The sequence below is a fragment of the Mercenaria mercenaria genome, chromosome 15 (assembly GCF_021730395.1).
Source record: "Mercenaria mercenaria strain notata chromosome 15, MADL_Memer_1, whole genome shotgun sequence".
NCBI lineage: Eukaryota > Metazoa > Mollusca > Bivalvia > Venerida > Veneridae > Mercenaria > Mercenaria mercenaria.
In genome coordinates, this window is record NC_069375.1 from 53268111 (window position 1) to 53294626 (window position 26516).

General features: G+C 36.1%; 1 protein-coding gene across 1 annotated transcript; it reads left to right on the forward strand.

The window, feature by feature from the left end:
* Window positions 1-967: 967 nt before the first annotated feature.
* On the forward strand, window positions 968-22839 carry LOC123554811 (U3 small nucleolar ribonucleoprotein protein IMP3-like). The gene is made up of 7 exons (XM_045345166.2): window positions 968-1154; window positions 10969-11076; window positions 16661-16735; window positions 19129-19208; window positions 20565-20616; window positions 21597-21669; window positions 22224-22839. The coding sequence occupies exons 1-7, from the start codon at window positions 1018-1020 to the stop codon at window positions 22248-22250; spliced, it is 552 nt and encodes a 183-aa protein (XP_045201101.2). The 5' UTR covers window positions 968-1017; the 3' UTR covers window positions 22251-22839.
* Window positions 22840-26516: the final 3677 nt, after the last annotated feature.

Genomic DNA, 26516 nt, shown 5'->3' on the forward strand with positions numbered 1-26516 from the left:
AGTAACCACAGGAACATATAGTAAAACACAAAATATGCTTCTGTAAAAATGTATAAACCAAAATCCATGGAAAAATTAACATATGTACTCAATGACTTTGCAGAAACCAAAGCTCCAAGGGAATCGTCATTAAGGGAACGGGGACAAATATCAAACCTGTCCCCCGCCTATCCCTTCATCGCACAATATAAGGGCTTGCATGGCTAGGACTCATTTGGAAAATGAAACAGTTTCTGGAAAAAGGTAAAGGTAAATTTCATTTACACCAGACTATTAAAAGAAAGATAAGATAGCAGCTGGTCAATAGATATACATACCGGCCAATAGCTTGACATAGCTAATATAGTCTATGTAACACCGACAGCTTCAATATAATGAAAGATTTAAGAGTTTATGGTATCTATATATAATGTAGAGAAGAGAAAGGCAGCTATAATTCAGATATTTAAAAAGTTTTGTGACATTTATAAGGTTGATATAAGATTGTTTTTACATTTTTACAATCAGCAATTACAGAGAGCACTCCCTAGGGGCAATGAGCTCAGAACTGGTCACTTGACACTTAGGAGTCGACAAATGAAGTTAAAATGATAAGTGGCATGGTAATAGTAGGAAAAGAAATCAGTTTACAAGTAACAACAGAAAGAAAAATGATTAATGAACAAGTCGGATATATATACATATATGTGTGCTGTGCTTGGAATCATAAAAAGGGAAAACGGGCCAGTAGGCCCTGGCTAATTGTTCTACATATCCAGTACATCTACAGTGTACAAGTTTGCCCAACAATCAATACTGATTATATAACTGGGTCTTTCAAGAAAAGTTGAAAATTCACCGAAAACCCCTGGCTTAAATTTTCTGATCAAATGCATCAGTATTACAAATATTTTCCATACACAGATGATTTATTTTTGGGATCTTTACGGTAGATTTCGGTAGATTGGGTCCTACTGAATCTAAGCGGAGTTACTTCCCATAGGATGTTTACTTCCGGGTTTGGAGCAACGTGCAATCATGGTCAGAAAACTCAAATTTCACGAGAAAAAGTTGTTGAAGAAAGTAGATTTTATATCATGGAACGTAGATAATAATCTCCATGAATTGAAAGTTATGAAAAAATACTTCATTCAACGCAGAGAGGATTACACAAAGTAAATACCTTTTTTGAAATAAAGTTTGTGTGATCAGGTCTAGGATTTCATCGTTGTTACAGATGATTCTGTGAATATATGGACAATTCATAAATTGAAAGATTTTTCAGTCTATAATTTTACAGACTTGGTATATGAAATTTGTTATAATTACAGTTAAAATCAAAATCGCAGGTTAAGGATCATGTAAACACATTTGAGACTCTCGGGTAAATTTTCATTTTGGAAATCATACCTTACAGACCATTAATATTCATAACATATACACACAGAATTGTTCAGAAGGAGTAGAAAATACTATCTGCAAGGGTCACCTTGTTCGGTAACATTACTTTATCTTTGAGATGCACATAATCTCTGTATTCTTATTATTATTAACAGCTATCCCTGACAACGCGCCTGCTAGTCATAATCGATAATGATTGATAAGCAATATAACATAGACATAGACATGTATTTTGTCTTACAACACATGACATGTACTTCGATTGTCCACATTCTATTTTGTAGAAAATATCAAACTTCTTTTTCAAACATAATTTTCTCTCAATTTGTTTCTGTTGTGTGTCTAACATATTTACATAGGTACCAGGGTTCTCGGAAACGCCGAAATCGGCGTCCCTGTATGCATAATTGGTTCCGGTATACGCGTGTTTATTGTAGCTTCGGAGTCCCCGGACGCACATTTCTGCAGTGGGATTAGGCATTAAAACCACAAAAATTAATTGATTACATAAACCTATGAATACACAAGGTTTGACTAGAGAGCATATTTATGTGGGCGGAGTTACTCGCTTGTCACCAATAGCCGCGTATAGCCAATCAGCGTTGCCCATTTCCACTACACCGCGACACGGGACATAATGTATTATCAACTCAATTACATGTGTTTGCGGCGTGATTGCATAGGTGACAACCTCTAATTGTAAACGACGGATTACGAAGTGTTTGAAGTAACTCTGATTGTTTTCTCACATACTAATTACCTGGCAGAATTAAAGAACTTCTTTAAAAAGTGATAGGCTTGATTATGAATGTCCAAGTAATTTTAAGATGCTGTCGATGTGGTCTTAACGTGATTTTTTTTCTGCAAAATTGCTGATGTTATTGAAGAAGCATTATGTTGATCATAGACATACTCTGCATTCTTGTTGTATTTTAGACCAAATGTTTTAATGTTATGCTCTTAATAAGTATTAACCCTTTCCCACATCAATACGTTTATCACCGTATCTATCGATTACCAAACAGAAACGTATTGACCCGTGTCTATCGGTTCCCCGATAGAAACGTATTATACCGATTAACGGCCATTTGAACAGAATAGTTTTATCCCGTGTCTCATAATCAATCGCTTTATTTTTGTTCTTTTCCTAAAGAAACAAATTCCGGATGTTTACTAACTCAAAATATGGGATTTCGTCATCATTATTTACGTAAAAGATCATGTGGTTACTATTTAAATTTATCGAGTACTTTGCAAAGAAAGACACCGGGGTTTTTTCCTACATGTGCACGACGCTACGTCATGGAAAATTACTGAGAAAACTGCTTGCAACTAGCAGAATTTTATGCCTAAAAATATATATTCCCGTACTTTAACACTTTATATCTTCGAAACTCAAAGAGAAACTACAATAAATTTTGTATCATCGGAAAGAGAATTTAAATTGCTATAAACTTTATATTGACAAAAATAATGTCAAACTTACAGAAAATATTAAAATAATGACATTTTTAACATAAGTGTGTGTAATCACAAAATAATGCCAACACCTCTGTTCAGATAAGACAGTCACCTTTATCAGCCATATACCGATTATTGATTATCACTTATCAGTGTTATGTAAAAGAGGTTATTTTGGCTTCTGTTCTGTGTGGTAAAGGGTTAAAATAAAAGTAGTAATTATTTATAAATATTTTTTTTTCACTGTATGTTTATATCTGTTTCCATTCTGAAATAAAAAGGTAAAGAAAAAAAATTATTACAGGGGATTTTGTCCAACTTGATATTTTCACAAGGGGGATTTTGTCCACCTTGATAATTTCACAGGGGAGTTTGTCCAGTGGTGATTTTGTCCTACATTCATTTTTGATTGCATTTTTCACCTATTTACCCTTTACCTTATTATTTCACCGTAACAATATTTGGGTGAAGAATTGTGATTACAAAATGTCTGTCGGTCTACACTTAATTTGACAGTACAATAGAGGCCTGTGTTTTGACGAAACGTTAAAGTCTGTCCAACAGTCTAGGTGGGACTGCAACTTTTTCAGCTTTGGGAGTCCCAGGACTGCAACTTGAAATTGCTATTGAGAACCCTGGGTACTCCGGGAAATGAAAACTGATTTTCTGACATATTTTTTTTGAAATATTGCAGTTTTTGGTGATTTTGACAGCTCTACTTTCACTTTCATTTTGCAACTTTTGTATTTTTTAAAATGTACATTGTTTGTATCATCGCACCACGTACTTTTCGCTTTCTTGTTATAACTTTAGTACAGTATAAGATAAAGACTTGAAACTTAAAATTATGTATCTTTATCATCATCATCTGCATGTGTGGTAACAATTCCTATATCTCTGATTTGTATTTTTGACGAAATTATGCCCCTTTCATACTTCGTTTTCTGGACATAACTTTGGTACTATATAAGAAAATGACTTGAAAATCAAAATGTATCTTTACCATCATCATCTGCATATGTGGTAACAATCCCAATAACTCTAATTGGTGTTTTTGACAGAATTATGCCCCTTGGAGTATCTTCCTTTTAAAGTAGAGGTCTCTTATTGAGACATATGTTCATTTTACTGTCAAATCGCCGAATAGTGGAGCGTGCTGTCTTACGGACAGCTCTTGTTTTTTTCATATTTTTCGAAAATTCAAAATCATCAATACTGACAGAAAAGCACATATACATGTAACCTTCATTTAAATCTTTAAGTTTAAACTTGCGGTTTTGATTTAAATTGTAATTTTAAAAGATTTCATTTACTCAGTCTGTAAATTTTATTTATAGACTCAGCGATTTTTTTCCTTCTTTAATAGGGTCCGTAAAACGGACCCTTTCCCAATTGAAAAAAATGACCATTTTTCCCAATTTCCGACCAAATTATTCCCAAAAATGACGTACAAACATTTTTGAAACTGCTGCTGTCCCGACATCGTGAAATTCGCCGATTATAAAAAGTATGTTCCGAATTTTAATCGAGTGTTCGCTAATTTTGACCGGTGACGGGTCAAAACGGCCCAAATCCATGACGGTCCTACACTAAAACGGCCCAAAACCAAGACGGCCCATACCATGACGGACCAGTTTTCATTAATAAGCAAGAAAACCAAGAATTTCAAATAATTCTTTTTATTTATGTTTTATTTATTTACATAGCAAAAATGACAACAAATTTTATTATACATATAATTGGACAACAGGGCAGGACACGAAAAAAACATCTATAAAATGAACATTAATTAATTTTTAAAGCAATTAAAGCAATTAAATGCCCATAAAAGATAAATAAATATGGATAGGAAGTACGAAAATAAGCCATATCTTTTATTTTAACTTTTATGTCTTATTTAAATTTATTTTATATCGTTATATAGATACGATCATTAGACACTTAAAAAGCAAAAATAAATTATTTTATTCTAGCAATTAAGAAGTGAATAGCGATTATTAAATCAGAAAAAATAATTGTCCCTTAATATAATTTTAATCTAAATCAACTATGATCTTACAAAATAGCATCTTTAATTTGTCATTACGGTATATTACGGTATATTTAATATATCTGGGCCGTCCTGGACTGGGCCGTCTTGGTATGGGCCGTTTTGGATTTGGGCCGTCCTGACCCGCATTCATTTTGACCAAAGGTGGCAGGGGAGTGCAGATTTGCGAATTCCACATTGACGTGTGGGTACCAGTGTTGAAATATCCGTAGAAATCTCGTTTTTGCTTATTTTTCTTTGAAACTACTATGGACTATTGCAGATACTATAGACTACATAAAGACGACTCTCCGGTCCTATGCACCTGTCGCTTTCCATGCCAGATGTAGTGAAAATTGGCCAAATCACCCAAATTTTATAGACCAAAATTAGCCTAACCGGGCCTCACTTTGAACTCTGCCATTCATCCATTTTGTATTTTTAAATCCAATTTTGTAGCATATATGTATAGTGCGAACATAGATGCATACCCAGGTGGTGTGGAATGTGTCTCCCAACCACCACTTTATTTCCCTAATTTTCACTTGAAAAAAAGTGGATGGATAACAGCCGAGCGTCTGGTCGACTTTTTGTTCTGATGTTTATGTTTTAGCCTCAACCGGAAGTACGGAGCTAGGAATTTTAAAACACCCGCCATGTAGAATCATTAACCGTTTCTCATTCCCCAGATATATTAAAGAATTAATAATGATAAATAACCAGTAAGATAGATATGCCTTTATATCTACCCTGTCCTGTTTATACAGAAAATCGACCGGGGCCAAATTACGAAACCGCTCCCCTGCCACCAAAGGGCAAATACTGGATTAAAATTCAGAACATGTTCTCTGTCATCACAAGCGCGAATTTAATCAATCGCACCATGCATTGTTTTCGGTAACCGGTTTCCACGATCTTTTTCTGTAGAACCAGTGACAAACTGTGCGAACAATGAGTCACAACAGCAAATATAATGTTCAAAGGCTGACAAAATCCAAGCTTGCTGGCTGCAAAAGCCTTGTGGAGTTCAGATTCTCACGGGCATCTTCACAGCCTGTTCTGACTGAGGAAACGTCCGTTGAATCGTCGACATCGGTGTCGTTTTCATGTCAGAGTCAGGAGAACTCTTGTGTAACTCCAGTTGAATGTGTGCCTTTAGAACAACCATCGTTATCTCAGAGTCAGGCCACTGTATCATGTTGTCATGGTCAGAACACTAGCTCTAGTGTAACTCGATTAGATCCAGGAAAGGGGTTATTGTAATTTTGTATGTTACACAAAATTCCCAATTAGGATGAAAACGACGCTATTTTTCCCAAATCGTCCGGACGCGGACGCTTTCCCAAAATGGCAAAAAAAATCGCTGAGACTGAAACATCTTTTTAATTTATGGATTGTCCGTGTATTTACATCTGTAAAAATGATGAAATCCTTGAAAAACTCTTTTCCGTATGAAACATTCCATAGAGTAGGTACACACCACCAAAAAGTACTGACTAAAAGTTAGGGTTAGGTTTAACCTGGCTTCAAAAATTGAATTGTGTTATAACATAGACCACAGGCACTTGGGGGTCTGCACCCCTCCCCCTGCAATTCCTCAGTTTACATTACAAGTATAGTACAAATGTCACACAACACAACCTCTTATTCCTCTGTTTACATTACATGTATAGTACAAATGTCACACAACCTCTTATTCCTCTGTTTACATTACAGGTATAGCAGAAATGTCACACAACCTCTTATTCCTCTGTCTACATTACAGGTATAGCACAAATGTCACACAACCTCTTATACCTCTGTTTACATTACAGGTACAGTACAAATGTCACACAGCCTCTTTTACCTCTGTTTACATTACAGGTAAAGTACAAATGTCACACAGCCTCTTATACCTCTGTTTACATTACAGGTATAGTACAAATATCACACAGCCTCTTATACCTCTGTTTACATTACACATGAAGTACAAATGTCACTCAGTCTCTTATACCTCTGTTAACATTACAGGTATAGTACAAATATCACACAGCCTCTTATACCTCTGTTTACATTTCAAGTGAAATACAAATGTCACACAAACACTTATACCTCTGTTTAAATTACATGTAAAATACAAATGTCACACAGCCTCTTATACCTCTGTTTACATTACAGGTATAGTACAAATGTCACACAGCCTTTATACCTCTGTTTACATTACAAGTGAAGTACAAATGTCACACAGCCTCTTATACCTCTGTTAACATTACAGGTGAAGTACAAATGTCACACAGCCTTTATACCTCTGTTTACATTACAAGTGAAGTACAAATGTCACACAAACTCTTATACCTCTGTTTAGATTACATGTAAAATACAAATGTCACACAGCCTCTTATACCTCTGTTTACATTACAGGTATAGTACAAATGTCACACAGCCTTTATACCTCTGTTTACATTACAAGTGAAGTACAAATGTCACACAAACTCTTATACCTCTGTTTAGATTACAGGTATAGTACAAATGTCACACAGCCTCTTATACCTCTGTTTACATTACAAGTGAAGTACAAATGTCACACAAACACTTATACCTCTGTTTAAATTACATGTAAAATACAAATGGCACACAGCCTTTTATACCTCTGTTTATATTACAGGTATAGTACAAATGTCACACAAACTCTTATACCTCTGTTTAAATTACATGTAAAATACAAATGTCACACAGCCTCTTATACCTCTATTTACATTACAGGTAAAGTACAAATATCACACAGCCTCTTATACCTCTGTTTACATTACAGGTATAGTACAAATGTCACACAGCCTCTTATACCTCTGTTTACATTACAAGTGAAGTACAAATGTCACACAAACACTTATACCTCTGTTTAAATTACATGTAAAATACAAATGGCATACAGCCTCTTATACCTCTGTTTATATTACAGGTATAGTACAAATGTCACACAAACTCTTATACCTCTGTTTAAATTACATGTAAAATGCAAATGTCACACAGCCTCTTATACCTCTGTTTACATTACAGGTATAGTACAAATGTCACACAGCCTCTTATACCTCTGTATACATTACATGTAAAGTACAAATGTCACACAGCCTCTTATACCTCTGTTTATATTACAGGTATAGTACAAATGTCACACAAACTCTTATACCTCTGTTTAAATTACATGTAAAATACAAATATCACACAGCCTCTTATACCTCTGTTTACATTACAGGTGAAGTACAAATATCACACAGCCTCTTATACCTCTGTTTACATTACAGGTGAAGTACAAATGTCACACAGCCTCTTATACCTCTGTTTACATTACATGTAAAATACAAATGTCACATAGCCTCTTATACCTCTGTTTACATTACATGTAAAATACAAATGGCATACAGCCTCTTATACCTCTATTTACATTACAGGTATAGTACAAATGTCACTCAGTCTTTTATTCCTCTGTTTACATTACAGGTGAAGTACAAATGTCACGCAGTCTTTTATTCCTCTGTTTGCATTACAGGTGAAGTACAAATGTCACGTAGTCTTTTATTCCTTTGTTTACATTACAGGAATAGTACAAATATCACACAGTATCTTAAACCTCTGTATATATTACATGTAAAATACAAATGTCACACAGCCTCTTATACCTCTATTTACATTTCAGGTATAGTACAAATATCACACAGCCTCTTATACCTCTGTTTATATTACAGGTGAAGTACAAATGTCACGCAGTCTTTTATTCCTCTGTTTACATTACAGGTGAAGTACAAATGTCACGCAGTCTTTTATTCCTCTGTTTACATTACAGGAATAGTACAAATATCACACAGTATCTTAAACCTCTGTATACATTACATGTAAAATACAAATGTCACACAGCCTCTTATACCTCTATATACATTACAGGTATAGTACAAATGTCACGCAGTCTTTTATTCCTCTGTTTACATTACAGGTATAGTACAAATATCACACAGCCTCTTATACCTCTGTTTACATTACAGGAATAGTACAAATATCACACAGTATCTTAAACCTCTGTATACATTACATGTAAAGTACAAATGTCACACAGCCTCTTACACCTCTGTTTACATTACAGGTATAGTACAAATGTCACGCAGCCTTTTATACCTCTGTTTACATTACAGGTGAAGTACAAATGTCACGCAGCCTTTTATACCTCTGTTTACATTACAGGAATAGTACAAATATCACACAGTATCTTACACCTCTGTATACATTACATGTAAAGTACAAATGTCACACAGCCTCTTACACCTCTGTTTACATTACAGGTATAGAACAAATGTCACACAGCCTTTTATACCTCTGTTTACATTACAGGTGAAGTACAAATGTCACGCAGCCTCTTATACCTCTGTTTACATTACAGGTATAGTACAAATGTCATACAGCCTCTTAAACCTCTGTATACATTACATGTAAAGTACAAATGTCACACAGCCTCTTACACCTCTGTTTACATTACAGGTATAGAACAAATGTCACACAGCCTTTTATACCTCTGTTTACATTACAGGTGAAGTACAAATGTCAAGCAGCCTCTTATACCTCTGTTTACATTACAGGTATAGTACAAATGTCATACAGCCTCTTAAACCTCTGTATACATTACATGTTAAATACAAATGTCACACAGCCTCTTACACCTCTGTTTACATTACAGGTATAGTACAAATGTCATACAGCCTCTTAAACCTCTGTATACATTACATGTAAAGTACAAATGTCACACAGCCTCTTACACCTCTGTTTACATTACAGGTATAGTACAAATGTCACACAGCCTCTTATACCTCTGTATACATTACAGGTATAGTACAAATGTCACACAGCCTCTTATACCTCTGTTTACATTACAGGTGAAGTACAAATGTCACTCAGTCTTTTATACCTCTGTTTACATTACAGGTGTAGTACAAATGTCACACAGCCTCTTACACCTCTGTTTACATTACAGGTATAGTACAAATGTCACACAGCCTCTTATACCTCTGTTTAAATTACAGGTGAAGTACAAATGTCACTCAGTCTTTTATACCTCTGTTTACATTACAGGTATAGTATAAATGTCATACAGCCTCTTAAACCTCTGTATACATTACAGGTATAGTACAAATGTCATACAGCCTCTTAAACCTCTGTATACATTACATGTAAAGTACAAATGTCACACAGTCTCTTACATCTCTGTTTACATTACATGTACAGTACAAATGTCACACAGCCTCTTATACCTCTGTTTACATTACATGTAAAGTACAAATGTCACACAGCCTCAAATACCTCTGTTTACATTACAGGTATAGTACAAATGTCACATAGCCTCACATACCTCTGTTTACATTACAGGTATAGTACAAATGTCACACAGCCTCTTATACCTCTGTTTACATTACATGTAAAGTACAAATGTCACACAGCCTCTTATACCTCTGTTTACATTACATGTAAAGTACAAATGTCACACAGCCTCTTATATCTCTGTTTACATTACATGTAAAGTACAAATGTCACACAGCCTCTTATATCTCTGTTTACATTACAGGTAAAGTACAAATGTCACACAGCCTCTTATACCTCTGTTTACTTTACAGGTATAGTACAAATGTCACTCAGTCTCTTATACCTCTGTATACATCACATGTAAAGTACAAATATCACACAGCCTCTTAGACCTCTGTTTACATTACAGGTATAGTACAAATATCCGGGGCACTTGTTTGGCCATTTTTGGGGCCGAATGTGGGTACCATTCCCCTCCTAAAATAATATGTTTTTTTCCCCTTTCTCAGAGGAAAATTCCCCTGATGATAGCTTGTTTGACACAACTAGATTATGAACTCTCTTTTTTGTTATATTATAGTGCCTCTAAGGAAGATTACTGTTGCAATTATAGGTAAATCAGTTAGGAATGATTGAAAACAGTATTAATAAGTGTGAAAAGTAGTTACATATACATGGCTAAAACTTCCCCTTCCTGAGGGTATGGGTACCTGTCCACAAAAGTTATCTAGTGCCCTGATATCACACAGCCTCTTTTACCTCTGTTTACATTACAGGTACAACAAGTTATCAAGACAAGTTCGAGAGCTGGCTCGTAAAATTAAAGAACTGGATGTGAAAGATCCCTTTCGTTTAGAAGCAACCAATCAGTTTTTAGAAAAATTGTAAGTGTATTTCATGTACAGTGTTTTAAGTTTTAAAATGGTTAAATTGAACAAAACTAGACCTTTTATGCAGAATTTAAGAGAACTTTGAAATTTCAGAAGTTCTTCTTCAATGAGACTCTTAGCTTAATTATATTTTAGTGTGTGAAAGTTATTGACGTGTTGTGAATGTGTTTATCCGTCATTTGTCATTGTCTGTTTAATATTCATGATGGTATTCAACAAAAACAGCATGTTTACTCAAGTTGAAATGGTCAAGACCTATAGGGTATGGGAATACTGTTGTATGTTGACTGTTGTACTGCGACTGCAGTTGAATTAATTGACACTTTGTTATAATGTATTCATATGATAACTGTAAGTTTGCCCGTTTTAAAATGCATTAATTAGAGGCATATTTCATGATGGATGATCATGAGCAATCTATTCATTAGATCTAAAAATACAATATTTACATAATTATTAAGTGAAAAACTTTCAGTCAGCAGAATTTGAAATGCATTTTAAAACACTGGTTTAAAAAAAAATCAGGACATTATGGAATGGCATTGTGAGTCCATCTTACAATATTTTTTTTTTCCTGACACTAATACATAAAGTATAATAGCTTCAGTGTTTCAAACTTTACACAATGACTAAGTGCAGGTAGTGGAAGTTTCCCAATGTTTTTGGGTGTCAGTGTCACAAAAGTCAAGGTCATGGGGACATAATTTAATTTCTGGTTCTGGACTCTGTAGTCAAAAAGTTTACACTTTTCAAGCTTTATATGATGAGTTAGGACCAGTTGAGGAGGATCTTTACTGTTTTTGGTGTTAATAGGTCAAAGGTCTAGGTCATAGTAACCAGAAGACTGAAAATTCTTAAATTCCCACAATCATTTTTCTTTTCTGACTGGGGGAAGAAAATACTTATTAATAAAACTAACAAATTAATACGACGTTGTGTAAGTCAGTTACTTACCGGTACCTCATAGATCGGTGTTCATGAATTGAAAATACCCACGCACTCCCGGTGTCACGATTTGCACGAGCGCGGGTATCTTCAATTCATGAACACCTCATACTCAGTTAGTAACCTACACATGAAATGTCACAGTAACTTCCAACAAGAACTGCTTTACCATACTGAATATATTCAAAGTCACATTCTTGCAAAAAGAATCAAGTAAAGGTGCTAATAAATTGCTTTATTTGTAAACAGAAGCTGTCCCCCATTGCCACTCTGTGAATAAATCTTACTAAAATATTTGCTGTCGGAAACTTTGATGTGCCAGCAAAAAAACTGTAAAAACTGTAGGACTGGAACATTTTCATCATGTGTTCATCCATGTTTGACAGAAATTGGCAAAATACGAGACTCACATGTCCGTGGTCTGTTATTGCATAAAAAACAACCAAGACTGCATATAAAACTGGCTAATTGCAATATTGGCTAATTACCTCAAGCATGTTATGGTATTCAATATGTAAAAAAAAATAGGAAATGCATAAGAGAGTTGCTGTTTAAAACGTCAAAACATTCTTTGAAACATGACAGTTTAATTGGCAATTCAGGAAGTGAGTTTTTTTGTTTGAAATCAGAATTCTGTAGCTGTTGAAAAGTGTGCCCTTTGTAACAAAGCTGATATCATATTGTAAGTAATTATTTGTTATTTGTATACATATCTCTCTGTCAGTTTCCTGTTTTTGAGATGTAAAATCTTAAAACCACTTGATATTTATGTTACAGTTGAAATTAGTCCTGGGAATCACAACTCATTAACATAATTGATCTACATATGTTTGTTCAACTTTTGAAAGGAGTGCAGTTTATGGGATATTCTATAATCTAGAACACTGTGTGTATCAGTGTTCCCGACAAATGCTGGGACAGCACACAGGGGGTAGTTGGACCGAGTGGGTTTTCAGTGAAACCATAGATTGTTTTGACAGCACACAGGGGTAGATGGGCTTTTAGTGAGCCTGGTGTTTGTTTTAACAGCACACAGGGGCAGTTGGGTTTTCAGTGAGTCTGGTGTTTGTTTTAACAGCACACAGGTATAGTTGGGTTTTCAGTGAGTCTGGTGTTTGTTTTAACAGCACACGGGTAGTTGGGTTTTCAGTGAGCCTGGTGTTTGTTTCGACAGCACACAGGGGTAGTTGGGTTTTCAGTGAGCCTGGTGTTTGTTTTGACAGCACACAGGGGTAGTTGGGTTTTCAGTGAGCCTGGTGTTTGTTTCGACAGCACACAGGGGTAGTTGGGTTTTCAGTGAGCCTGGTGTTTGTTTCGACAGCACACAGGGGTAGTTGGGTTTTCAGTGAGCCTGGTTTTTGTTTCAGCAGCACACAGGGATGGTTTCATGAGCCTGGGTTTGTTTCGACAGCAACAGGGGTAGTTGGGTATTCAGTGAGCCTGGTTTTTGTTTACAGCACACAGGGGTAGTTGGGCTTTCAGTGAGCCTGGTGTTTGTTTTGACAGCACACAGGGGTCGTTGGGTTTTCAGTGAGTCTGGTGTTTGTTTCGACAGCACACAGGTGTAGTTGGGTTTTCAGTGAGCCTGGTGTTTGTTTCGACAGCACATGGGTAGTTGAGTTTTTAGTGAGCCTGTTTTTTTATTAATGACTAGGAGAAGTGTCATTAAAATCTACTTTGTAGAAAAAATTCTATTTGCAAATGTTACGAAAATTTCGATTTTCCCATAGACTTCCATTGTGAAAACTTGCGTGATGTCCTGAGTTTTCAAATCAGTGTAGAAAAAATTTTGATCCAAACGTGCAGAACTACCTTAATGAAGTGTGGTTTAATGCTTGTCCGCATTTCTGGTTTTCTGCTTTTTGTGCCAGGGGCCTCCGTGGCCGAGTGGTTAGAGTCGTTGACTTCAAACCATTTGCCCCTCATCGATGTGGGTTCGAAACCTCATTTGGGGCGTAGAATTCTTCATGTGAGGAAGCCATCCAGCTGGCTTACGGAAGGTCGGTGGTTCTACCCAGGTGCCCGCTCGTGATGAAATTGTGCACGGAGGGGCACCTGGGGTCTTCCTCCACCATTAAAGCTGGAAAGTCGCCATATGACCTAAAATTGTGTCGGTGCGACGTTAAACCCAACAAAATAAATAAATGCTTTTTGTGCCCCCACTGTGAGTGATTGGGGCATATAGATTTGGTCTTGTCCGTGCATGCAAGGGTCCATCCGAAAATTTGTGATGCGCCTAGCTCAATAAGTATTTGACATAAATTGATGAAACCTTGCATGAGTCTTTATCATGATATGAACTTGCACACCTTCTATTTTCCCTCTGGCTCTGCCTCCTGTTTTCAGAGTTATGACCCCTGAAATATCCAAAAATGCACATTTTCGCCTTGTGATATAACTAGCTCAAAAAGTATTTGATATAAATTATTGAAACCCTGCATGAGTCTTTATCATGATATGAACTTGCGGACCTCCTATTTTTCGTCTGCCTCTGTCCCCTATGGTTCCTGAAATAGTAAAAAATGCACATTTTCACCTTGTGGCGTGCCTAGTTAAAAAAATGTTTCATATAAACTGATGAAACCATGCATGAGTCTTTATCATGATATGAACTTGCGCATCTCCTATTTTTCCATCTGGTTCCACCCTACATTTCCAGAGTTCTGGCCCCTGAAATAGTCAAAAATGCACATTTTCACATTATGATGCACCTGGCTCAAAAAGTATTTGATATAAGTTGATAAAAACTTGCATGAGTCTTAATCATGATATAAACTTGTGCAGTTCCTAGTTTTTTGTCTGGCTCCACCCCCTATTTCCAAAGTTATGGCCCCATAATGGCATGCCTAGCTCAAAAAGTATTTGATGTAAATTCATGAAACCTTGCATGAGTCTTTATCATGATGTGACCTTGCACACTTGGCATTCCTCTTGAGATTTTTTTGCTAATAACAGAGTTATAGCCCTTGAAATAGCCAAAATAGTGGATTTTTGTGCCCCTCCCCTCCCCCCATGAGTGGTGGGGGCATATAGATTTGCTCTTGTCCGTGTGTGCGTCCATCCGAGCACACGATTGGTACCGTAGGTGGTAGGAGGTGTAGCCTAGGACATTAGAAATCCTTTGTATTCATTCAGTAACCACTTAATTCTTTTGTTCCTTAAGTGGTCATTCTATTGTTTTCAAACAATGGAATGACCACCATAATACATAAATCGTATGGGCAGCCGTCCGTCCGTCAGTCCTTCCATCCGTTCGAAGTTCGTGACGCGCCTAGCTCAAAAAGTATTCGATATAAGTGGATGAAACCTTGCATGAGTCTTTATCATGATATGAACTTGCGCACCTCCTATTTTCGTCTGGCTCCGCCCCATATTTCCAGAGTTACGGCCCCTGAAATAGTCAAAAATGCACATTTTCACCTTGTGACACGCGTAGCTCAAAAAGTATTTGACATAGATTCATGAAACCTTGCATGAGTCTTAATCATGATATGAACTTGCGCACCTTCTATTTTTGATCTGGGTCCATGCCCTATTTTTAGAGTTATGGCCCCTGAAATAGTCAAAAATGCACATTTTCACCTTGTGACGCGCCTACCTCAAAAAGTATTTAATATAAATTTATTAAACCTTGCATGAGTCTTTATCATGATATGAACTTGCACACCTCCTAATTTTCATATGGGCCGGCCGCCTATTTGCAGAATTATGGCCCCTGAAATAGTAAAAAAATGCAATTTTCACCTTGTGACGCGCCTAACTCAAAAAGTATTTCATACAAATTGATAAAACCTTGTATGAGTCTTTATAATGATATGAACTTATGCACCTTCACTTTTTAGTCGCCTCCACCCCCTATTTTCAGAGTTATAGCCCCTGAAATAGTCAAAATTACACATTTTCACCTTGTGACACACCAAGCTCAGAAAGTATTACATATAAATTGATTAAACATTGCATGAGTCTTTATCATGATATGAACTTGAGAGCCTCCTATTTTCTGTCTGCCTCCGTCCTCTATTTTCAGAGTTATGGCCCCTGAAATAGTCAAAAAATGAACATTTTCACCTAATTATGTGCATAGCTCAAAAAGTATTTGATGTAAATTCATGAAACCTTGTTTGAGTCTTTATTATGATGTGACCTTGCACACTTGGCATTTTTCTTGAGAATCTTAGGGCTTATTACAGAGTTACAGCCCTTGAAATAGTCAAAATAGTAGATTTTTTTGTTTGTGATGCTCATAGCTCAAAATGTATATGGCCTAGAATAATGATAGTCCTTTTCATGAAATGTTTGTTGAGGCTTTACCCCATTAAGACTGCAAACCTTTAAATTATGTCCCCTTATTTGTGACAAATGTACCAGTGGGGGGCACACCCTGGGTCCTACAGACACATTCTAGTTTTGTTTGTGATGCTCATAGCTCAAAAAGTATATTGTCTAGAATAATGAATCCTTTAATATGAAAAGTTTGTTGAGACTATACCCCCTTAAGACAAATATTTGAATTATTGCCCCTGATTTGTGACAAATGTACCAGTGGGGCACACCCTGTGTTCTAAAGATACATTATAGTTTTTATTATGATTCTGAAATTATGTGAGCTTTAAAATGTGCATGTTTTTTTCAGACATTGCATGGGTTTGATACCAACAAAAAGAAGTTTAGCTCTAGCCGATGATGTAAATGCTTCATCATTTTGCAGGTAAGATAAAATTTTATCACCATTAGGCCTAACCAGATTGATAAGTTGTTCATTGGATTTCAGAAACACATCAAAAGTTTTTGTTTTTAACTTGACTATTCGAAGAACAAGAGCTATCCTACTCACTACGGCGTCGGCATCACACCTTGGTTAAGTTTTTCATACCAGTCCACATTTTAACAAAACCTTTTGAGATAAAGCTTTGAAGCTTTCAACACCTTGTCCAGTTTTAGGCAAGAGTACATAACCCCATCAAGGATTTTGGCTGAATTATGGTCCCTTTTAACTTTCAAAGTTTTTCGTACAAGTTCGTATTTTTTGTAAAGTGTTTCACATATGGCTTTGATACTTTTATCACTTGTTTATTATAACAATTTCTATCTGTATGCAAGAGTACCAAACTCTGTCAACTATTTCGGCTGAATTATGGCCCTTTTTGGACTTGGAAATTGGTACAAAAAAGTCCAGGATTTGTCAAAACTATTTGACATGTGTCTTTGAAACTTTAAACACTTGTTTATTGTCATGATCTCCATCTGTAGGCAAGAGTACATAACTCTGTCAACTATTTTGGCTGAATATGGCTCTTTTTTGGACTTGGAAAAGTTTCATACCAGTCCATATTTTGCTTAACCTGTTTATCATATAGCTTTGAAACTTTGACCACTTGTTTACCTGGTCCATCATAACCTACATATGTAGGCAAGGCTACTTAGCTAGGACAAGGACTTTAGCTCAGTTATGGCCCTTTTTTGACATAGAAATTAGTTAAGTTTGACATACCATTCCATATTTTGTCTAAACTGTTTGATATATGGCTTTGAAACTTTGAACACTTGCTTACCATCATGGTCACACATTGCCATATAGTGCAAGGCTTATACGAATTCGCAAATACTGGTACATTGTCTTATCTATTTTTCTTCTTTTGTCTGAATATATCTGGTAATATTTTGACCCCATACTTTGATCAATTCTTCGATTAGTCAAGCGCACTGTCAACAGACAGCTATTGTTTGAAAAAACCTCCATATGTTGGTGCTCTACTTTTTACAGACATAACAATGATTTAAGTTCCAGTGCCAAATTAAAAATATACTACATAACCTAAGACCACAGTTATTTTTAGCTTGAATATGCAAAGTATGGAGAGCTGTTCTACTCGACCCGGCATTGGAGTCCTTCCACATCCGCACCTTGGTTAAAGTTTTGATGCACTTTCTCTTTATCTGTGTAATTCCTTGATGAATTTGTTTCAAACTTGAAATAATAATTCTTCATCATCACCCACATCATATGACACAAGGGCCATAACTATGGCACAAAGGCCATAACTCTTTAACCAATATTTCTTGAACTATCACCCCTTTTTACCTAGAATTTCAGGTTAAGTTTTGGTGCGTTTTCACTCTATCTGAGGGATCACTAAATGGATTTGATTCAAACTTAAAATGGTTGTTCCAAATCATCATGCCCGCCATGACACAAGGTCCATAATGCTGGCAGCAAAATATTGTGCGCAATGCCCTCTTTTAACTTAGCATTTCAGGTTCAAGTTGTGATGCACTTTTGCCTTATCTCAGTTATTACTAAATAGATTTGATTCAAACTTAAAAAATAGTTATTCCACATTATTAGTCACGTGATATGTCACATGGTGCATTACTCTTGCAGGAATTTTCCATAGGTTATGTCCCTTTTATACATAATTAATGTTTTGATACACTTTATCTGTATCTCTGTTATTTCTTAATACTTTTGACATAAACTGAAGCTATTGTCCAGTATCTTCATCCACACGTTACAGCTTCCTTAGATGTGCCAGCATCGAAATAGTTGACAGCTCTTGTTACTATATGTTCTATAAAGACACTGTACACTATTGCAAATTTGTCTGCACTCAACAGAACTATTTGAGAGAAAAAAGTTCCAGCCACAATAAACATGTGGTTGACAGGCTCTTTTTTCCATCATCTTGAACCAAATTACATGCATATGAAGAGTACTCTCTATATGGCCGCAAACAGGCAAAACTGGCCCTATCAAGAAGTCATTTCATGCATATTTTGACATTCTCGTACTGTCAAATTGTACATGTACCTACTGTTTCATATCTCCTGTATTAAATTATGCCATTTGTTGCAGGTCTTTTACTCAAAACTTCATTATTCAACATCAAGCAGAGGAACTATTTTCTGAGTAGTTACACCATTTTCTTAGAATGATAACAGTACCAAATTGAGTTGTTCCAAAATACGATTTGTATCATTGATACACAGATGAAATAAACATATCTATTATTTTGATATTATCACGTTTGACATCGCGGGAGATAAAGCCATTACATGAAATTGATAATACATTACACAGTGTTGTTTTTCCTCCATTTGCAGACGGCGTTTACCAGTGGTTATGGTGAGAAATCACATGGCGGAGAGGTTGAAAGCTGCAACTACATTCATAGAACAGGGACGTATCTTTTACATAAAAAATAGTGTTGTTCTTATTAGATTTACAGTTATCACTGATATGACTTCACTTCAATAATATAACACGAATTTGTGGCGAGATGCCCCTATTAGGATTTATATATGATTTAGTTGCCGCATACCTTATAATTCGTACCAATAATAGTTAGAACCAATCATATTCGCACCACTATTTCAACCCACCAGTGATCCGTCATAATTCAGTATTTTAGATGATAGACTTAAAGAAATATACATTAATCTTTTCTGAATTCTTAGAAAAGAAAGTTCTATCTACTGGTACATTAATTACGATAGTTTGAGGCTCTAATTAGGAAAAATACACAAATTAAGGACAAATTTCTTTTAGCTTGATTTCGTCATAATCATTGAGCGCTCATTAAATGCAGTTGGATAAAAGCTTATAAATACCAGGGAATCAGAACCTGGCTACGGAGGAGTCGTCAGAATAGATATATTATAGAATCTACCAAGCTATCGAGTGATTAACTTTGCTGTGAAAACAAATAGTACAATATATTAGCATATACTACTGGGTTCTTGACGTCCTATCACAGTCTGAGTCCTTACTCAAAACATTGCATTTCGTTTAAGTGCCATGACGATAGGAACTTGACATCTAGTGGTATATTAGTAGAGCTTATGTATGGTATTCACCTTGGGCATTGCATTTGTTGTGAATGTCCATACAACAGGATCCCATCCACAGAATTTGAGTGCTCATTATCAGTTAAACTGAGACAGATTGATCCGCATTAATTATTTTACATGCAACCAATCTTTTTAAAATGATTTGTTTCAATCAGTCAACAAGCAAGCCCATTGGAAAATTTATATTATATTTTATATACTGATATACTGAGCCAGGCTGTGCACGCTACAAATGATTGGCATATATGTTTTTTAAAGGGAAGTTTGGAAGGGGGACTAGAACCTTTTTTTTACACTATATTTTATTTTACTTTTTTTTTTTTTTAAGTAAAAATAGATAATTTTTCAGATGCTGCCTCTTCCTATATCAGATATATAGAAGTAATTTCACAGAAATATTCCTTTGGAAACCTTCTACCCAATTGTTAAAGCCATCTTAATTTGTAGAGAAAAAAACAACAACAGCAGTGGCTGTTGGTGGGGTGGGGCTGCTAATTTTCCTTGTATGGATTTATTGAAAACTTCAGATATATTTCCTTTTAATATGCAGGCCATTTTTTGATGTACTTTGTTAAAGATGTTTCTTTGATAGCAAGAGTTCTAGGGCTGTCATGGCTTCTCTTATGAAACTGGAATAAATGGAGCAAAATATACCCACTATACACGTTATGTACCTTGACATTGTGTAGATGTTCGAGTAGGACCGGAGGTTGTAACAGACCCAGCTTTCTTAGTCACAAGGTAAGGATGTTAATGTCATAGCACTATTTCTGACCTGACTTAAGCAGCCAGTCAGTCAAGGGATATGGCCAAAATGGCTTTTAAGACAAGTTACCACAGAAAGACAAATGTGTCTGAAACACTTTTCCTCCATCTCTGATTCAAGCTGGGCAGTTACTTGAACGAGAATAGGGTAGTACAGCTTCAAAGTCCAGGAACACAGGATAAGTTAATAACTGTCTACCGTTACATAACTTAAATGATATTGAAAAACAGTGCTTAACCTAAAACAGACAAACATTTATTCATTTGCTTTAATTAAAAGGTAATCTTAAATGTAACCATTAGCATAGAATTGTCTATCCAGTTTTGATTATAACATGGTCTGCTTCCTAGAATTTGTAACCATTAGCATAGAATTGTCCATCCAGTTTTGATTATAACATGGTCTGCTTCCTAGAATTATTATGTCTCCTACCACACAGTGGTGTAGGAGACTTACTGATTTACTCCTGTCTGTGTGTCTGTCACAAATCTTGTCTGCACTCTTAAGTCGAACAGTTCTCATCCGATCTTCATCAAACTTGAACAAAATGTGTTTGACAATAATTCCTCGGCCAAGTTCGATAACTAGCCAAATTGGCCCAGGCACTTCGGAATTATGGTCCTTGAATTACCGAAAATACTGATGCCAGTGATACATGTCTTGGTGCATGGTTGACTCAGATACATAATGAAAGGCCATTTACTCCAAAACTTACTCCAAAACTATCAAAGGTATATTTTCTGTGATTAAACAGTATATAAAGACATACTATTCAGATGATTAGGCAGCTGCGGGAGACATGCACTTTTCTCAAAAGCAGCTCTAGTTTGGACATGACTTAACATTTGATTTGTATGTTTAAAGATTATTACATGGTCATTCACACAGAAGAATTAACGTACAGCTGTAGTTTAATACCAAGTTTCATGAACATGCTATTTCTTGGTTATTGCAGACAAATGGAGGACTTTGTTACATGGACAGACACTTCTGCAATCAAGAAACATGTGCTCAATTACAATGAGATGGTAATGTATTACATTGTCAGTCTTCTTTGTTGTCTATCCTGCATTTTCATTGTGGCAAGGGGACCTTTGTGACCAAGCAGTCAAGGTTTCTGATTTCCTATCACTTACCCATCACCAATTTGGATTTGTGAGGAATCCATCCATTCGACTTATGGAAGTAGGTGGTTCTACCCAGATGCATGCCCATGCATGCACGGAGGGGCACCTAGGGTCTTCCTCCACCATCAAAGCTGGAAAGTTGCCATATGACGTATAATTGTGTTTGTGTGACGTTAAACCCGACAAAGACAAAAAATCCTTATGGTAAACATTTAGAGTGTGTTCATGATGGAAGCATAAGTTTTGATCAGCTGTAGGTGAAACCGTGCAACATGGCAGTTGCTGAATTATAGACAGACAATGTATTTATCAGTAGTATTCCTTCTTCGTCCAATACAATACAACTTCAGTATATATTGTTCTCTATGCTGTTAAATTTTCATATAAAACAACGCTTTCTTTTTATGTAACTATGTTCTGTCACAAAATTGACAATGGTGTTGTTTATCTTTCAGAGAGATGATTTTGATATGCTAGAATGAGGAAACATTGAAACTGGGATAAAGTTGTAAAGAACACACTGACTGTGATATTCATACCAAGGTTAAACTGTTCTATTGACAAGGAGGATGGTCAGCAAATATTTACTCTGTAAAATGCTGACAAACATTATAGAATCATAAACACATTCTCCATTGTACCAGAACAAAAACCCAGTGCTTGCTGACATTTCTACATCTGGTTGAATAATACGGAAGAAGTGACGTAGTCAGACAGGAAATGGCAGAACACAAGGTCCAAAAAGTGCTTCTGCTTAAAGATAAATTTTCCTTTTCAAGTGTTACTTAGAAAATTCCTTGGCAACAGCCTCAATGTACCTACATTACTGCAAAACTTTGATATGATAGTAGGTTATTAGGGATAAATTTTAGACATTTCATATTAACAAATGCAACAGTGAAAAAAAAAATGCTTTGAAACTTGAAGTTTTTGACCAGGTAATCTGTAGGTTAGGACAGGTGTCCATGTAATTTTGTTCAGTATATACCGGATGAGATGAGCTCTGGGTCACAGATATCTTCATGTTGACTAGTTATTACTGGTTTAATAAACAACCTTAATATAACAAAATCTAATCTTATTTCTCAATATTCAGTAAAACATTGTAAATGTAGATCCTCTACGTCGCTTGTCCCACATTCCTTAACTGGCCATGCTTTGACCGGTTAAGTCATAACCTGGAAAAACATTTTTGACTGATTGATGGTCAAAAGAATTGGAAATAATATGTCAACATGTGAAAAAACACATTCTCTAAAACTTTTATGTCACCCTTCAGAAAAATGATATATTGTTTTTAGCTTACCTGAGCTTCTGTGACTGCTTGATGTCTGTTGTGTGTCCATCAACAATTTCTAAATAAATCTTCTTCAGAACTACTGGCCAGGTTTACACCAAACTTCACAGGAATGGATTTTGGGTGGCCCTCAAAGTATTAAAGTCCATTCAGAACTGTGGTTGCCATGGTAATGGAAAGGAAAATCTTTAAAAATCTTCTCAGAAACTGTTACCCAGATTTCAGAAATATTTTGAAGAAATGATCTCTAGGTGACTTTCTACCAAAATTGCTTAAGCTGTTCTATTTTGGTAAAAAACATGGCTGCCAGGGGGCAGGGATTAATTTCCCTCAATGGCTATATTGTACATTTCAAAAATCTTTTTCAAAACCACTGGGCAGATTTACACCAAACTTCACAGAAATGATCCTTGGGTGGCCCCTCTTCCAAATTGCCCAAAGAATTAAAATTTATTCAGAACTGTGGTTGCCATTGCAACTGGAAGGAAAATCTTTAAAAAAAAATCTTCTCAGAAACAGATTTCAAAAATATTTTGAAGAAATAATCTCTAGGTGACTTTCTACCAAAATTGCTTAAGCCATTCTGTTTCGTTGAAAAACATGTCCGCTAGGGGACGGGGCTTATTTCCCCTATATGACTATTGTGAATTTCAAAAATCTTCTCTGAAACCGGAAGACCTAGAGCTTAGATATTTGGTATGTGGCATTGTCTAGTGGACTTTTACCAAGGGTATTCAAGTTATGATCCCAGGGTCAATATTGGTCCCGCCCCGTGGTCCCTTGAATTTACATAGTTCTGTACTATAAGAAAAACAAAAAAATATTGTTCTCTGAAACTGAGAGGCAGAGAGCTTAGATATTTTACGTGGCATTTTCTAGTGGTCTTTACTAAGATTGTTCAAATCATGACCCAGGCCTGCACCGGGGTCACTTTTTTTTTTATAAGAGTTATATAGGAAAAAATACTTTAAAAAAATTATCTGATCATATTTCCTAGACTGTTTATAATTATAATTACCTGATGACCTAAAGTAATTAGGGGTCACTTGACTATGACCTTGACCTACTTCCTTGTTTTTTAAACTACAGCCTTGAAATTTGGATGACATGTACAGTTTTGCACACAGACCTTAAAACTGACCATGAATTGACCTACTTTCTTAATATTTTAGCATCAGTTTGACATTTGAAACATGTAGCTCATATTACTCAGGTGAGTGATCTGGTCATCATGACCCTCTTGTTTGCTAATGTTGGTTGGTCTGTGTACTGCCTTAATAGCTCAATGGTAGTGTGCACTCAGAATGCACGAGTTGCTCCTCGGTATGATGTGAAAAGTTGTACTTCCCTTTCTTGACACTCGGTATTAAAACTGTTGTTTCAGGAGGTAAAACAAGCCCAGGTAAGTATATCTTTTGGAAACAATGATTTCCAGTCAATACCTAGAGAGCTTTGGCCTAATTATACCCCCACAAACAAAGTTTGGTGGGTATATAAGAGTGAGCTTGTCGGTCGGTCAGTTGGATTTCATGGTTTCTGGATAATCACTCGTGAAAGGCTTCACAGATTTAAATATTTTTTGGTACACAGGTGTAACATCATAAAATATAGGTCAAATTCGACTTTGGTTACAAACCACAAATATTTTGACGTAGTTATGGCCTCTTTCCAACTTAAAATTTGCCAAACTTGTGGTTTCCAAACAATAACTTATGAAAGGCGACAGATTTAAATAATTTCTGGTACACAGGTGTAACATCATAAAATACACTATCATATGTAAAGTTTGGCTACAAACCAAAAATTTTTATGCCCCCGGCATCTACCAATTGTGCTGTCCGTCCGTCCATCCGTACAAGGTTAACCAAATGGGACCGTTTCGTCTAGCATCAATACCCCTTACTAGAATGACTTGATACTAATGCATATGTAACCTGTGACCATTCCTCATCTTCAGACATCACCTGACCTCATTTTTGACTTAGGTTGCTTTATATGGGCCATCTCTTGGTTAACCAAATGGGACCGTTTCGTCTAGCATCAATACAGCTTACAAGAATGAATTGATACTAATACAGATGTAACCTGTGACCATTCCTCATCTTCAAACATCACCTGACCTCAGTTTGACCTTGACCTTGTTTTGGACTTCGGTTGCTTTGTATCGACAAGGATGCCACCGGGGGCATCAAGTGTTTATTGAACGCAGCTCCTTGTTTGTCGTAGTTATGGCCTCTTTCCAACTTAAAATTTGCCATACTTCTGTGACAAAGCCGTATTGTGGGGTATTATTCGTCACTCCTGTGACAGTTCTAATTGTTCTTGGTGTTGGTATGTCAAGATGACCCCTTTTGTTTTTAGGGGTCAGTAGGTCAGTGTCACAATTAACAAGTTTTGGCTCTTTCAGGGGTCAAATAGGGGCTGTAACTCCAGAACCTATGACTGGATCTGCCGGATTTATCATGGGATCTAAGATGTATTGTCGTTATCTTGCGAGTTTGTATCAAATACAACCATAAATGGTCTCCATATGGCTGCAAAAGCCAAAATAGCAAATTTTGGCCTTTAAAGTGGCCACAACTCTTAGGCTTCATACAGACTTCGAGTGGCAAAATTTAAGCACTTTATTTTGATTTTAAAGCACTTTTCACCAGCGGCAAAAGAACACTTACAGTGCCTATCAATGCGTTACAACACTAATGCAATGTCCAAAGTATTTCACTTTTCAACACAGTATTTTAATGTACAAATGAAGGTACACTGTTATTGTTCATGTCACTGCATGAAGATGCACGTGGTGGAGGAGGCACTTCAGTGATCACAGTCCCAGTGCTACTGTAATGACCCTGTATCGCTCACCTGTTAAACTTGGCCTTTGAATCATCAAGATAATCATTCTGACCAAGTTTCATGAAGACAGGGTCATAAATGTGGCCTCTACAGTGTTAACAAGCTTTTCCTTTGATTTGAGTAGTGACCTAGTTTTTGATCCCATATGACCCAGTTTCTAACTTGGCCTAGAAATCATCAAGATGAACATTCCGACTTGGACTGGGACGATTACTCGGATCCGATTCCATTACTAGGTGAAACCAGTTTCAGTTTTGCAAAACTGCTAATCACTCTTTAAACAATAAACATCACGAATCGTACTTTATCTTTTTATATTTCTTTGACCAGCAGTACATTTCTGTTAAAACACATCAATCAACATAATCAAGTCTTGGATTGCCCGTCGTGATATATTTAAATTGAAATACACCAAAATATGACTTTTAATTATCAAACTGCTTGCAAACGATAAAATCCATAAGTTCCTAATGAAGTCAGCTGCTGGAAGTACCTCGATATGGTCATCAGGAAAGAAAAGAGCATTTTCAATATGGCAGCCGATTGACCGGTTCAATTTGATTTCATGCAAATGACTGGTTTCAAAATTTTGAAATCGTCC

Bases quoted from the DNA above. Each gene is read 5' to 3' on its own strand.
- LOC123554811 (XM_045345166.2), top strand. From the start codon at position 1,018: ATGGTCAGAAAACTCAAATTTCACGAGAAAAAGTTGTTGAAGAAAGTA. The intron at 11,077-16,660 runs GTAAGTGTATTT...TGTTTTTTTCAG, and splicing joins AATCAGTTTTTAGAAAAATT to ACATTGCATGGGTTTGATAC. The intron at 20,617-21,596 runs GTAAGGATGTTA...TGGTTATTGCAG, and splicing joins CCAGCTTTCTTAGTCACAAG to ACAAATGGAGGACTTTGTTA.